Source organism: Lemur catta, chromosome 26, assembly GCF_020740605.2.
Source record: "Lemur catta isolate mLemCat1 chromosome 26, mLemCat1.pri, whole genome shotgun sequence".
NCBI classification, from domain to species: domain Eukaryota; kingdom Metazoa; phylum Chordata; class Mammalia; order Primates; family Lemuridae; genus Lemur; species Lemur catta.
The window spans coordinates 1,665,670-1,679,796 of record NC_059153.1 but is presented as its reverse complement, the minus strand read 5'-3'; the positions used below and the strand labels follow the sequence as shown (position 1 = coordinate 1,679,796).

The 14,127-nt window shown below is 48.0% G+C and overlaps 1 protein-coding gene across 8 annotated transcripts; it reads right to left on the bottom strand.

Annotated features, from left to right (window-relative positions):
• Positions 1-362: 362 nt before the first annotated feature.
• LOC123627734 (cytochrome P450 2U1) lies at positions 363-13,831 on the bottom strand. 8 transcript variants are annotated; one of them, XM_045537441.1, is made up of 7 exons: positions 11,792-12,764; positions 11,191-11,266; positions 6,029-6,664; positions 4,088-4,249; positions 3,759-3,968; positions 2,350-2,517; positions 363-1,471 (listed from the first exon to the last, which is right to left on the bottom strand). In XM_045537441.1, exons 1-7 carry the CDS (start codon positions 11,861-11,863, stop codon positions 1,293-1,295), a joined length of 1,503 nt encoding a protein of 500 aa, XP_045393397.1. In that variant the 5' UTR covers positions 11,864-12,764; the 3' UTR covers positions 363-1,292. The 8 variants fall into 8 exon arrangements, 7 of the variants coding, with proteins under 7 accessions (XP_045393397.1, XP_045393395.1, XP_045393396.1 ...); XM_045537439.1 differs by lacking the exons at positions 11,191-11,266; positions 11,792-12,764 and adding an exon at positions 13,378-13,831; XM_045537440.1 differs by lacking the exons at positions 3,759-3,968; positions 11,191-11,266; positions 11,792-12,764 and adding an exon at positions 13,378-13,831.
• Between the last annotated feature and the right edge of the window lie 296 nt (positions 13,832-14,127).

The following is a 14,127-nucleotide window of genomic DNA, read 5'->3' as shown; positions in this document are numbered from 1 at the left end:
AGGCAGGGGCAGGACCAAGAAGTGGCTCAGAAAGTGCTCTCGAGGCCGGCCGCGGTGGCTCACACCTGTCATCCTAGCACTCCGGGAGGCCAAGGCGGGAGGATCGCTCGAGGTCAGGAGTTTGAGAGCAGCCTGAGCAAGAGTGAGACCCCGTCTCTACTAAAAATAGAAAGAAATTATATGGACAACTAAAAATATATACAGAAAAAATTAGCCAGGCACGGTGGCGCATGCCTGTAGTCCCAGCCACTCGGGAGGCTGAGGCAGGAGGATCGCTTGAGCCCAGGAGTTGGAGGTTGCTGTGAGTGAGGCTGATGCCACGGCACTCACTCTAGCCCGGGCAACAGAGTGAGACTCCGTCTCAAAAAAAAAAAAAAACAACAAAAAACAAAATTCCCAAGGCCACCATTCAGGGCTTAAGTCAAAGGGCAGAGCTACATCTTTGCAAATAATTCAGCAGGAAGGAATCTTGCCATGAAGCCACTTCTTTAGCCAGGCTCCCTGCTCATGTAGTTGAACTAGAACACAAACATACAGATTTAGACAGTAACTTTATAGGGGATTTTTAAAAATCTGAATTTCTTTTTTCCCCTCAATATACTAGACACGGGTCCACTTCATCCCATTTCTACAAAAAGTAAAAACTAAAATCATTAAAAAAAATGGAACAATAACAGAACAAGCCCAAAGCAACTGACATAGACTCTGTGCTGAGACAAGTTCTACCTCAATATTACCTAAAACATCCACACCCCTCTCTGACAAAGTGTTCCAGGCTGAGCACCGCTTTTCTGTTCTCATAGGTCTCAAGAAGGGGTAGATCTTCTTTTGCTCCTGAATTCCTTCTCCAGAATTTAACGGCATTTTAGTGCTATCAGAAAAGATAAGAGGCATCCGACCTTCCTTTAGTACTGAGAGGTAGAGAGAAGGCAAGTTTTGTTACCCTCGTTTTACACCTGGGATGTCGGAGGCACTGCGGGATGCGAAGACAGGCTCATTGGTGGAAGCCACTGCAAATAAAATCCTCGATACTTTGGTCCCCGTTCCGAAAATCACAGACTTGCGTTACCAAAACGGCTGAAGTACCTGCTGACGAATCCTCCAGGACGAAAGCTCTCGTGGGCTCTAGCTCTTTCCAGTCTTTCTCTAATCTGAGCCTAACCTGGATCTGCTGAGTTGCTAGGTACACTGTCACCTGCAGCAGGAAGAATCCGTTTAGAAGGACACAGATGTACATATTTTATATTTGTATATTCAGGTATCTTTTTACCATCTCTTCTTGGAGATGTTCTTCATCTCTTAGAAATGATTACATTGAATGGATGTGGGGCTAAAGTGAGACCAAACCTTCCGGTCAGGATGGGCTTCTTAGCACCCTTCGGTAAAGCAAACGTGAAACTCTGCATCAGGCTCACAAACATCAAGAATAATTCCATCTTTGCCAGCTGTTCTCCCATGCACACCCGCTTCCCTAAAAGTGAGGTCAGAAAAAAAATTCAGGAATTCCACTACCATCCCTTTTCCTATTTCAAATAGTACAGATTTATATGAAACATCTAAGTTGAGTCTTTTAAATGCACATACAGAGTTTACAAATAAAATCGCCACCCATACCACATAGCCTCCACCGCATATGCTGATCAGACTCTTTACATGCTAAGTTCACGTTTTAATTCCTGCTCACAGGAGCCTGTCCTTGTCCTAGACAGGAACTAGAGACAGCTCCAATGTGGCAGCTCGCCTGTCTCTTCCATGCCTAGTTATCTCTTTCCTTAACTCCCACCTGGAAGATTGGGGGGGGGTGAGTCTGATAAGAATCTCTAGAGCCTTCCTTTGTCCATAGAAAGAATCCCATGTTCCTAATCTGGGAACCTAAAAGAGGAACTATTGAGATTAGAGAACCCACCCTCCTACCCACGAGACCGGCAGGCCAGAAGTTGCTCTTAACTCCAATAGCTCCCTGGGACCCGAACAATCCCCTGGGCAGCTTGGTGACTAGAAAGGAAGATTTCTAGTCATATGTAAAGATTTAAAACCAGCTGCTTTCATTTTATTTTTAAAATCCAAAATGAACTTAGGCTGGTCCGATGGTAGTGGGTTATCAGAACTTATTAACATTAGTGTCACTAAAGTTGGTATTCAACCCCCCACTGCTAAATTTGACTGGCTTTAAAAAAAAAAAAAAAAGAAAAGAAAATGAACTTAATGGATACGCATCATCTAAATTATTTATCTCTTCTCTTACATCAGCTTGCCAAGAAATATTTTAAAAACAACAACACGAAATAAGATTCTTTTAGTTCTACTTTTTTTTAAATTATGCCATTAAAAAATAAAAGTTAAACCGACCTATCCCAAAAGGAATAAAGGTTTCTTTTTTGATAAGTTGTCCTTGGTCATCCAGAAATCGATGAGGGCAGAAATCCTCTGGTTTCTCCCAAATGGCCGGGTCTCTGTGTATCGACCACAAGTTGGGTAGGATCATTGTGCCTTTGGGAATGGTAAACCCTTGGAGCACTGAGACAGACAAACACACACAAACCACAGTGTCATTCAACATGCTTTTACTAATGGTTCTCCCTAAATATCATTATCTAAAAAAAAGTAGGTATATACCTAGCATCTTAATGGGCTGAGACTAAACTGTGAGGTACTTGGGGTAAGATCTTATCAGCTGGCCCCCTTGTCCCTACACCGTCCCGGGATCCAGCCTGAGACTGGGCATATGAGGCGCTTCAATGGACGTTGAATTAACGAATGAAATCAAACCATGAAAACATTATGGTTAAAACACTACAACAGAAATAATAGGGCATTCCACGTAAACTTGCCCTAAGAATTACAAATTCCTAATATTTGTATAAAACTTAACAGTTTATGGTCATTTATGTCCATCCAACAATATGATGAGGAAGGTAAACGAAGATAAAGGGATGTCCGCGAAGTCACCCCTGGCTTTCACCAAGTGACAAGTCAATATCCACTCCGTAAACAATGCCCAAAAGATACTGTATACAGAGTGCATCTCATTTGCACCAAAGTAACTGTTACGTGATCGAGTGTCATTTATAAGCAACTGCCTCCTATAACTGTCTTATTACTGTAAGATTAATTATTAAGTAATAGTATATCATGTAATATATTATTATAATATTAATATAAGTAACCCATTATATTATGGGCTGTCTCCAGAAGAGGTGAATTCCTTGTTAATAGGGATATTTACTTATTTATTTTTTTGAGACAGAGTCTCACTCTGTTGCCCGGGCTAGAGTGCCGTGGCGTCAGCCTCGCTCACAGCAACCTCAGCCTCCTGGGCTCAAGCAATCCTCCTGCCTCAGCCTCCCGAGTAGCTGGGACTACAGGCACGCACCACCATGCCCAGCTAATTTTTTCTGTATATATTTTTAGTTGTCCAGATAATTTCTTTCTATTTTTAGCAGAGACGGGGTCTCGCTCTCGCTCAGGCTGGTCTCGAACTCCTGACCTCGAGCGATCCTCCTGCCTCGGCCTCCCGGAGTGCTGGGATGACAGGCGTGAGCCACCACGCCCGGCCAATAGGGATATTTAAAGACAGTCTGGCCATGCCCAAATAATGTCCCTGTTTGATTGTAGGTGAGAGGTTGAAACAGGTGACCCTAGACTCAGATGGGCTCTTCTCATTCTTTAACATGTATGCTATAACTGTAGAATTTTAAAAATGTAAGATAATTTCCAACCAAAATCCTTAATTCCACATTTGGACTCGTTCTTCCTACCTCCGGGAAGAGGACTGGAAGTGCCTTTGTCGGCTCTAGAGTGTTTTTCTGCCGACACGGCTGATTGGAACCGCAGCGTTGTTGTTCTGCCGTCAGCAGGGATGCCGTGAGGCCCAGAGCCCTGAGCAGAGCCGGAACGCGGGCCCAGCTCCCAGGGGACAGCTGAGGGCTCAGACATTCCCTGGGCTTCTCTTTCTGGCCAGCACAGCGCTAGATGCGCAGAAGGATCGAGCCAGACAGTGGTCACCACACCCGTCACCTGGGCTCCACTGGATCAGGGGCTGTGTTCCCCTCAAGGCCATTCACGGAGGAGGCCCCCCCGGACTTGCCTGTTTCCTCCAGGGCCCTGTGAGGAATGGCAAGTGGCACCACCGCACTCAGCCTCTGCACCTCCATGATGGTGGCTTCCGTGTACGGCATCTGGGCCTTGTCTGTGAGGGAAGGGGCTCGCTTGGGGCCAATGACCCTTGCAATTTCCTCGTGAACCTTTTCTAGACAAAGAGGAAAGAATCAACCAGAAGATAAGCCCGGGAGAGAGTTGGGCCCGCCCTCCCGTGGGTACTTCCGTCGCCAGCTACGCACGACTGATGCGTTGGCAGATTCTGCCTCGGGGGAAGTGGAGCCTCGGTCAGGCTGTCCAGGTGGAGACCGCCGGCCTGGTCAGGCTGTCCAGGTAGAGACCCCCGGCCCGGTCAGGCTGTCCAGGTGGAGACCCCCGGCCCCAGGGAGACCGCACCGCCCTGTGACTCTGAAGGAGGACGGCAGAAAACCCTGGACTCAGGAGCACCCTCAGTGACACTCTCGTATGAGCATGGATGCGCTCCCTAAGCTGACCGTGACGTGTGACAGTGCAAGGTGGCCCTCAGCTGTCCCCACTCTTGGGGTTCATGTCCTGGTGCAGTCCCCTCCCACTTTGTTCCAAGTTGCTCCATGTGACCAACGGAATAAGGCAGAAGTAAAGGCATGTCACTTCTGAGATTCGGTTATAAAACATCCCCATCTTTGCCACCCACTCTCTCTTTGGTCACTTGCTTTGTGGAAAGGTCAGAGGGGTAAGGAACTGTGGCTGTGGCCAAGAGTCACGTGGACAGCCATCTCAGACATGGATCCTTCCGTCCCAGTCAAATCTACAGACGACCACAGCCCCCGCCAACCTATCGACGACAACTTCATGAGAGACCCTGAACTGGAGCCATCCAGGTTCAGCCACTCCTGGACCCCTGATCCTCAGAGACTATGTGACATAATAAATGGTGGTTGTTTTAAGCTGCTGAATTGTGGGATAATTTGTTACTCGGCAATAGCTGACTAATACAGGCAGGCAGAATAGTGGTCCCTCCAAGACGTCCACACCCTTAATCCCCTGTAACGTGTACGTACGAAACCTGACATTGCAAAAGCGACTGCGCTGGTGTGATGAAGGTAAGGACGTAGAGAGGGAGAGATTGTCTAGCTGTGCCCGTCTGAGTTCATGGGCTTTAACATCAGAGATCATTGCCCTCCTGAGCTCAGCGTCAGAGGGAGATGTGATTACAGAATGGTCAGAGAGATACGCCATTCCTGGCTTCGGAGAGGGAGGAAGGAGGCCATGAGCCCAGGAAGCTGGAAACAGCAGGGAAATGGACTCTCCTTTCGAGTCTCTGGAAAGGAATGCAGCCCTGCCCACATCTGGATTTTTAGCCCAGGGAGACACTTGGCAGACTTCTAATGCGTACAACTGTAACAGCTTTGTGCTATTTTAAGCCATTCCATTTGCGGTGATGTGTTATATCAGCAGAGAAACTAACACCCCATCCTTCCCTGTGTTCTTCCACCGTGACCTGCCGCCGACAGTCACTGTCTATTGGTGCTAAGGGGGCGGAACTAGCCGTGACCTTGTGGAAGTCACACAAGCTCTCTGGGTCTCTGGTTTCCATTTTCAAAACGAGATGAATGGGTTCAGATGAGCATTATGATTCCCTTCAGCTCTAGAATATTCTTGTCTAAAGGGCTTTCAGCATCATAGATTTCACACAGAATCAGATTCAAACAGAATCAGACTGTAGAGATTAAAGCAGAAATAAGCAAGTTACGATGTTGGTCCTGCTGTCTAGAAACTTGGGGTTCCACTGTTAACACCTTACCAACTCCCTATGAGAGGCAAGTATTTGTTTTGTTTTCCAGCCTGAAGACACTGCTTAGTGCTAAGGAGCCCCCAGATCACTGGGGTTGTTAACCCTGATTTCAATAACCCAGTTTTGCCATGCATGCAGAAAACATCTATTTATTACCTTGTACGCTGGGGTTCAGTGACATATACAGCAGGCACCAAAGCAAGGAGTTAGTTGTGGTATCAGTCCCGGCAATGAAGAGATCTCCAATGATATAAAATAGGTATTCTTCGTCAAAACTGCTGTTGCTGTTATTTTTCCTCTCCTCTTGCATGTGCAGAAGGTACATGTCTATGAAGTCCTGAGGGTTCTCTGCGTTCAGAGACTCCTGGTGGGCTTTGATGATTTTCTTAAGGAAACTGGTTATATCCTTTTTGATCTGTCTTAATTCCTTAAATGGTCCAAAGGGAAGGTAGTAAAGCCAGGAGCAGATGTTGACCAGCAGGACCTGGCTGTTCATGCAGATTTCTAGCCCTCGTGACATAAAGCCAAGCAGTTTCTTGAACTCGCTGTTGGCGTAGTCAAAGCGCTGCCCAAAGCACAAGGAGCAGATGATGTTGGCGACGGCATTGCTGACGATGGGGGAGGGACAGAAGGGCTCTTCGCCATGCTTCTGCATTTCCTCTCTCACGTACTTGAACTCCTCGATGATCTTGGGCTCCAAGCTAAGCTTTCCCAACCCGAAATGACGAAGAGTTAAATGAGAGAACCTCCTCTGTTGTCTCCACACGGGTCCATAATGAGCAAACACAACCCCTGCAAAGGGAACCAGGAAAGGGAGGTGAGAGAGGGCATTGCAGACGCTACTCAGCAGGACCGACCATGAAACGGACTCTGTGTTTGTCAGGCGTCTTATCTAAAGTTCATACGCAGATAAAGACCACCAGTCAAGAAGAATGATTAGCAAAATTTAGCTATCAAGAAAATACATGTTTCTAATAACAAAAAGCATTGCCCATTAAATTAGGAGAATTTGCTATGAAGCTTATTATTATAGATAGTAACGCTTGGTGAAATGAAAAGCCCTGGGTTTCCAAAGTTAGCGGGCATTTCAAAGTCTTATATTTCGTAACAGTGAATCCAGGCTTAGAAGATACTTTAGGCTAGATACACCCATATTCTTTTTTTTTTTTTTTTTTTTTTTTTGAGACAGAGTCTGGCTCTGTTGCCCAGGCTAGAGTGCCGTGGCATCAGCCTAGCTCACAGCAACCTCCAACTCCTGGGCTCAAGCGATCCTTCTGCCTCAGCCTCCCCAGTAGCTGGGACTACAGGCATGTGCCACCATGCCCGGCTAATTTTTTCTATATATTTTTAGCTGTCCATATAATTTCTTTCTATTTTTACTAGAAACGGGGGTCTCGCTCTTGCTCAGGCTGGTCTCGAACTCCTGACCTCAAGCGATCCTCCTGCCTCGGCCTCCCAGAGTGCTAGGATTACAGGCGTGAGCCACCGCGCCCGGCCTACACCCATATTCTAAACGCTTACATTCTGAACACTCTGAACCGAAGTACAGTAACAGATTGACACGAGGGCAGAGACCACACCTGAGGATGCTCACCATTAGAGTCCCAGCTTCTGGCATAGTGCTTGGTACATATAAATGTTCTCATTTGTTCCAAATAGTTGCCATCACTTAGTACTTGTCAATGTTTTTATTTTTTGCCAATCAGAAGGCTGAAATGTGTCTCATCTAATCTTTATTTGCATTTCTCTGATTCTTACCAGGGGTCAGGGCAGCTTTTCACTGGTTATTGGCCAGGTTTCCTATTCTGTAATTTGGACTTATGTGCTATGTAATTTTCTTTTCCTTACAAATTCTAGATGCATGGTAGATTTCTTCTCTCATCATGTGAGTTGTTTTTTCACTTTTTAAATGGTACTATTTGATAAACAAATTTTAAATACAAAGATAGTTGGATTTATCAATCTTTCCCTTTATGATTTGTGCTGCCTGTCTTACCTTAGAAATCTCTTCCTACCATGAGTTCATAAACACATTCTCTATTTTCTTGTGAAATTTTTAAATTTTGCTTTTTCTATAATCTACCTTGAATTTATATTTGTATTAGGGAGGTAGGAATCCAAATACTTTTTTCCAATTTAGATAACCTATCGTTCAAGCATGATGTATCAAATGCCATTCCCCCTCCCCAGCCATCTGCAATACTGCCTCTAACATACGCTTCCTATACCTAGGTGGGCCAATTTGTAGGCTTCAAGTTTGCTATATTGGTCTATTTGTTTATCACTGTACTTAAAATACATTGCTTTAATGACTGCTGCCTCATAAGAACCTATAAATGTACTTTATGATGCGTCTTAATATGTAACAGGGAAGTCCCCCTCCTCCTCAAAACCTTGTTCTTTTCAAAACTGTTTTTGGTTATTCTTGGCTCTTTACTCTTTTATAAAAACTTTCAAATCAGCTTGTCAAACCCCATAAAAAAAAAAAAGCCTTTGGGATTTTGATTGAAATTGTGTTTAGTTTCTAGATTAATTTGAAAATTGCCTTCACCATAATCAGACCTGTTTATAATCTAAGAATAAATCTAAACTTGGTAATGATGTTTCTAAGCTTTTTTCAAAAGAATTGGTAGATGTGGTTTTCTATTGTTTTTTAAAAAATGTATATTCATCAGTGACCATGGCTTATAAGTTTCTTTTCTTATGCTGCACTTGGTTATACCAGCCTCCTAAAATGAGCCAGGATGTATTCTCTCTCTGAAAGCATTTGTCTAAAATTGAGATAATATGTCCCTCTTTTCCTCAGGTTTATTCTCTTGTTCTTTTTCTAATATATAAAGGCGGCCATCTGACTCGTTTTCAGACTTTTATCTTAATAAATAACTTAAAGCCTTATGTTTGCCTCTGGTATTGGGTGCGTGCATTTTCATTATTCAGTTTTAAGTTTAAATTTTTTTTCTAGTATGAATCTTTTTTGCTACCTGGGTTAATTTGTCTTATGCTGATTTTTAATATTTGATGAGGCTTGATTTTTAGCTTAGTATGGGGCCAATTTTAATAAAATTTCCAAACAAAGTTGAGAAGAATGTTTATCCAAGTAATTTTGGGGGTATAGGGTATATTTTATATGTCCAATAAAGAAAGCTTGATAACTGTTGGAATTAAATCTTCTGTATTCTTAGCAAACTTTTATCTACTCGCTCTCTGAACCATCCCCATATTTATGTTAAAATATTTTGCTATAATAGTGGATTTCTCAGTTTCTCTTTGCAGTTCTGTAAGTTTTTGCTACACGTAGATAAATACTGATGTAGCTATATAAATTTATATCTATAATGTATCTGTTTATGTTGTTAGATACATATATGTGCTAAATGTCATAGAATGAGAATTATTATATCTTCCTGGCTTAAAAAAGGCTTCTTTTATCATGTAATGCCCTTCCTATTCTTACAGTGAAGTATGGCCAAGCATATTTTGTCAAAAAGATAGCAGCTTTTCTTTTTAAAAGTATTTTTTTAGTACTGTATAAACATTTCCTTTCTTTACTTTGAACTTTTCAGTACCCTTATGTTGGGAGAATGTTTCAGAATGTTTCTTTTTTAGGGGGAGAAGGATTATGTTTCTTTTAAAACACGTAATTGGATTTTTAAAAATCCATACTGGCAGTCTTTCCTTAGCCATTAAGTTTGGTCCTGTTACATTTATTCTAATGACTAATTTATTTCTAACATGCTATTTTAAGCTTTCTATTTATCTGCTGTATTCATTCTTTTACCCCCTCCTTTCTTGCTTTCTTTTGGGTTGAGAAAAACAGGGCGAATGCTCATCCTTACATTTTAACATTCCTATTTAGTGTCTGCTTGAGTGGTCAGCAAACGGCAACCCGCAGGCCAAGTCCAGCCTCCCGCCTCTTTTGCTCTGGCCAAAGGACTAAGACTAGTTTTCACATTTATAAATGGTTGTAAAAAAAAAATATCAAAAGAAGGATATTTTGTGATATGTGAAAATCATGAGATTCAAATCTCAGGGTCCATAAATAAAGCGTAACTGGGCCACAGGCACTTGCTTACGTATGTTCTACGGCTGCTTTGGTGCTAAGGTAGCAGAGTCGAGTGTGTGGTTGCAGTGTAGGCTGGAGGTGGTGGGAGAACAGAATAGTTTTCTCTGCTGGGGTCCAAGCAAAGGCAGAAAAACGTCCTTGTTTTCTTTTGCTGGCGGCCAGGTTTGTTGAATGTTCTTTGTCTTTCACCCAAAGTGAAGCCCTTCCAGAAGGCCAACTTTGTCTAGAAGCAACTTTTTTATCTTGCATGGTGGAATCAGCCTGGTGTATCCAGGGCAGGAAGGCGAGGTTGAAATGTATAAGGGAGAGCGGACAGAGAGAAGGGCAGGAAGGCAGGCAGGGGCCACCCTTCAGGGCACAGTATGTCCCCTGGGGAGTGGGGAGGCGACTGGTTTCGACTGGAGAGCTACGTGGTTCGGGTCATGCTTTATTTAAGAGATCCTTTTGGCTTCTCTGTGGACAAAAGACTGGAGTGGAAGCAAGCTATTTCAGAGGCTTCTGAAGTATAAGATGAGGAATGACGGTAGGTTGAATGAGGTGCTAGCAGTGAGAATGGAGAAAAGTGGATGGATGGAGGACATGTCTCCGCAGTAGGAATCGGCAGGACTTGTGGACTGACCGGAAGGGGCTGGGGCAGGTCTTAGAATGAAACAGTAGCATCAAAGAGAGAAGGGAAGTTCATCCCGATCTGTGGGGAAGAGAAGCATGTTGGGAAACACATTCTCAAAGAGGTGACCAGGAAAACACAAGTGTTGGTGAGGATCTGGAGAAGTTGGGAGCCCTGGGCACTGATGGTGGAAATGCAAAATGGTGCAGCCACTGTGGAAAACGGTACAGCAGTTCCTCAAAAAATCAAACATAGATTTATCATATGATCTGGGTGTCCACCCCAAAGCACTGAAAGCAGAGATTCAAACAGGTGTGTGTACCCCACCCCCATCCAGAGCAGCGTTATTCGCAGTAGCCCAGAGGTAAAAGCCCCTGAGCGTCCACCAACAGCTGAGCGGGTAAATAAAATGTAATCTATGCAGTCCACCCTCTGTATGCATCTGTAGGTTCAACCAACTTAGGATCAAAAAAATTGCATCTCTACTGAACATTTGCAGACTTATAAAAAAATCATTATTCCCTAATCAATACAGTATAACAGTTATTTGCATAGCATTATATTAGGTGTTATAAGTAATCTAGAGGTGATATAAAGTATGCAGGAGGATGTGCGTAAGTTGTATGCAAATATTACACCATTTCATACCAGGGACTTGGACATCCTCGGGTGTTGTCACCCACAGGCAGTCCTGAAACCAGTCCCCCGTGGACACCAGGGCTGACTGTACGTACAATAGGACATTATTCAGTCCTCAAAAGGAAATTTCCACACAGGCTACAACATGGGTGAACCGTAAAGACGTTATGCTAAATGAAATATGTCAACCACAAAAGGGCAAACACTGTATGATTCCATTCATATGAGGTACCTGGAGCAGTGAAATTCATAGAGACAGAAAAATCTCAGTTTTGCAAGATGAAAAAAGTTGTGGGTGGACGGTGGTGATGGTTGTGCAGCAAGGTGAATGTACCTAATGCCATTAAACTGTGCGCTTAAAAATGGTTACGATGTTAAATTTTACGTTACGTGTATTTTACCACAATGTTAAAAAAAAATGAAAAGCAGGTAGAAGTCTAGGCAGCCATGAGATGCTAAGACAAGTCTAGGTGGATGCCGTGTGTGTGTGTGTGTGTGTGTGTGTGTGTGTGTGTGAGAGAGAGAGAGAGAGAAGGCATGCAGAGGGTGAGGTGTGAACTGTGGCATTTGTTTTTCAGCGAAACATTTACAGTATGATGACCATCATTACCATGAGTTTAAAATCCTGATGCAAAACTCTGGCTTTGTCACATTCCACAATGCCCGGATCTCTCCCTGCCATGTTCCAGGTACGGGAAAGAGCAGTTCATTTACTTAATAAATCCTTGTTGAGCACCTACTATGTGCCAGGCAGTCATGACTGCGTCCTCCTAGATGTCACCCAGTCCAGTGGTGAGAACCCACTTCCAGGCCCGCGGTCACAAAATCATGTAGCTTATGTAGTTTGGAAAATCGCAGTGAACGAAAGTGCTTGTGCAACGCACCTGGCACTGCCAAGAGGGCCTAACCCACTCCCGGAGGAAGCGAGAAAAGATGCCCCGGAGGAAAAGGCATTTGAGTTGACACCTGACTGATGGCAGCGACTCAAGCCTGGGACCTCAGCCAGCCAGTAACTCAGTGAAGACGGCTACGAAACAGAGGGAGTTAGAGAAAGGGGAAGTTGGTGATTCCTCTGCAGCTGATCATATGTTTTCTAAACCACAAAAATGCCCAATTTAGTCTCTGATGAGCAGGAATCACAGACGCCATGAGCCAGTGTTTGGTGAGAAATCGGCTCCTCCCTACCGTGTTTTGGGGACTTCTATCTTACTGGAAAAGAGCTTCTTAAACTCTTGCATTCAACGCTCACAAGATGAAGAGTATCTTTCCTCTAACACGGCCAGACTTTCTCTCCGCTGTCACCGCCTGGAGCTTGAGGGAGGGAGAGAATCGCCCCAGGAAAGACGCAGCCTGGCTTGACACCTGTCCTCCCGGGCCTGTCACCCTCCCTCGACTTCCCTCCAGGTAGGTCGCCTACTTCTGATCTCCGAATTCCAAGGAGTCATGCGTCTGCCACTTGCTCCCTGGGATCCTACAGACACCAGGAAGGGGAGGCGTCGCCGCAGCCACCGCCCGTTAGTGCGGGACACAGGCCGGTGCGCAGCTGGCAAAGACGGGGCACCGCAGCCGCAGCTGGGCGCGCCCGGAGGCCCGGGGCACCCGGAGGCCCATCCGCACCCGGAGGCCCGTCCCCGCCCGGAGGCCCGTCCGCACCCGGAGGCCCGGGGCACCCGGAGGCACGTCCCCGCCCGGAGGCCCGGGGCACCCGGAGGCCCGTCCGCACCCGGAGGCCCGTCCGCACCGGAGGCCCGTCCCGGCCCGGAGGCCCGTCCGCACCGGAGGCCCGTCCGCACCCGGAGGCCCGTCCGCACCGGAGGCCCGTCCGCACCCGGAGGCCAGTCCCCGCCCGGAGGCCCGTCCGCACCGGAGGCCCGTCCGCACCCGGAGGCCAGTCCCCGCCCGGAGGCCCGTCCGCACCGGAGGCCCGGGGCACCCGGAGGCCCGTCCGCACCCGGAGGCCCGTCCCCGCCCGGAGGCCCGTCCGCACCGGAGGCCCGTCCGCACCCGGAGGCCAGTCCCCGCCCGGAGGCCCGTCCGCACCCGGAGGCCCGTCCGCACCCGGAGGCCAGTCCCCGCCCGGAGGCACGTCCCCGTCCGCACCCGGAGGCCCGTCCGCACCCGGAGGCCCGTCCGCACCCGGAGGCACGTCCCCGTCCGAGGCCCGTCCCCAGGTCGCGGACGCGCGCCCCGGCTCACCCTTCTCCTTGGTGACGATGGAGATGAGCGGCACCCGCGGGCGGTCGCTGAAGACCTCCGCCTGGTGCACCAGCGCGGCGCGCACGCTCCGGAAGTCGCTGAGCACCACCACCAGGTGGGGGCCGATGAAGAAGCTGAAGACGCCGCCGTACACGCGCGCCAGCTCGGCCAGGAGCAGGTGCGGCGCCGTCCCCGCGGCATCCGTGCCCGCCACCCCGCCCCGGGCCCGCCGCCGCAGGAAGGGCGGCAGCAGCACGAAGCCGAAGTTGCCCAGCAGCGGCCAGGGCGCGGGGCCCGGGGGGATGCCCGGGGCGCGGCGCCAGCGCAGCCAGCTCCAGCCGAGCAGCGCCGCAAGCCCGCAGAGCAGCAGCGCGCCGCCGCCCGGGTGCAGCCGCAGCGGCGCGGGCCAGGGCGGGTCCCCTGCCGGGGGCTGTCGCGGCCCCGGGGAGGACATGGCCGGAGGCGCCGGTTCCGCCAGCTGCCCGGGCTGCGCGCGCAGCTCTGCCGCCGCCGGGACGCGAGGCCCGGGCGGGAGCGCGGGGGGCGGGGCTGGGATGGGCGGGGCGGGAGCGCGGGGGCGGGGCGGGAGCACGAGGGCGGCCCGGATTGGCTGCGCGCAAGCCCCGCCCAGTCTCCGGCCCGCGGAGTGGGCGGAGCCCCGATGCGCTGCGGCCGCCGGCGCAGGGGGCGGCGGGGTGGCCCGGGGCGAGGCGGGGCCGCAGGTTCGCTGCGAGGTCAGGTGCGCCCCGC

Coding starts and splice junctions, on each gene's coding strand:
- LOC123627734 (XM_045537439.1), bottom strand. CDS start 13,831: ATGTCCTCCCCGGGGCCGCGACAGCCCCCGGCAGGGGACCCGCCCTGG. Junction 6,665..13,377: donor CATCGTCACCAAGGAGAAGG/GTGAGCCGGGGC, acceptor TTCCCTTTGCAG/GGGTTGTGTTTGCTCATTAT. Junction 1,472..2,349: donor CTTTATTCCTTTTGGGATAG/GTCGGTTTAACT, acceptor CCTCACTTTTAG/GGAAGCGGGTGTGCATGGGA.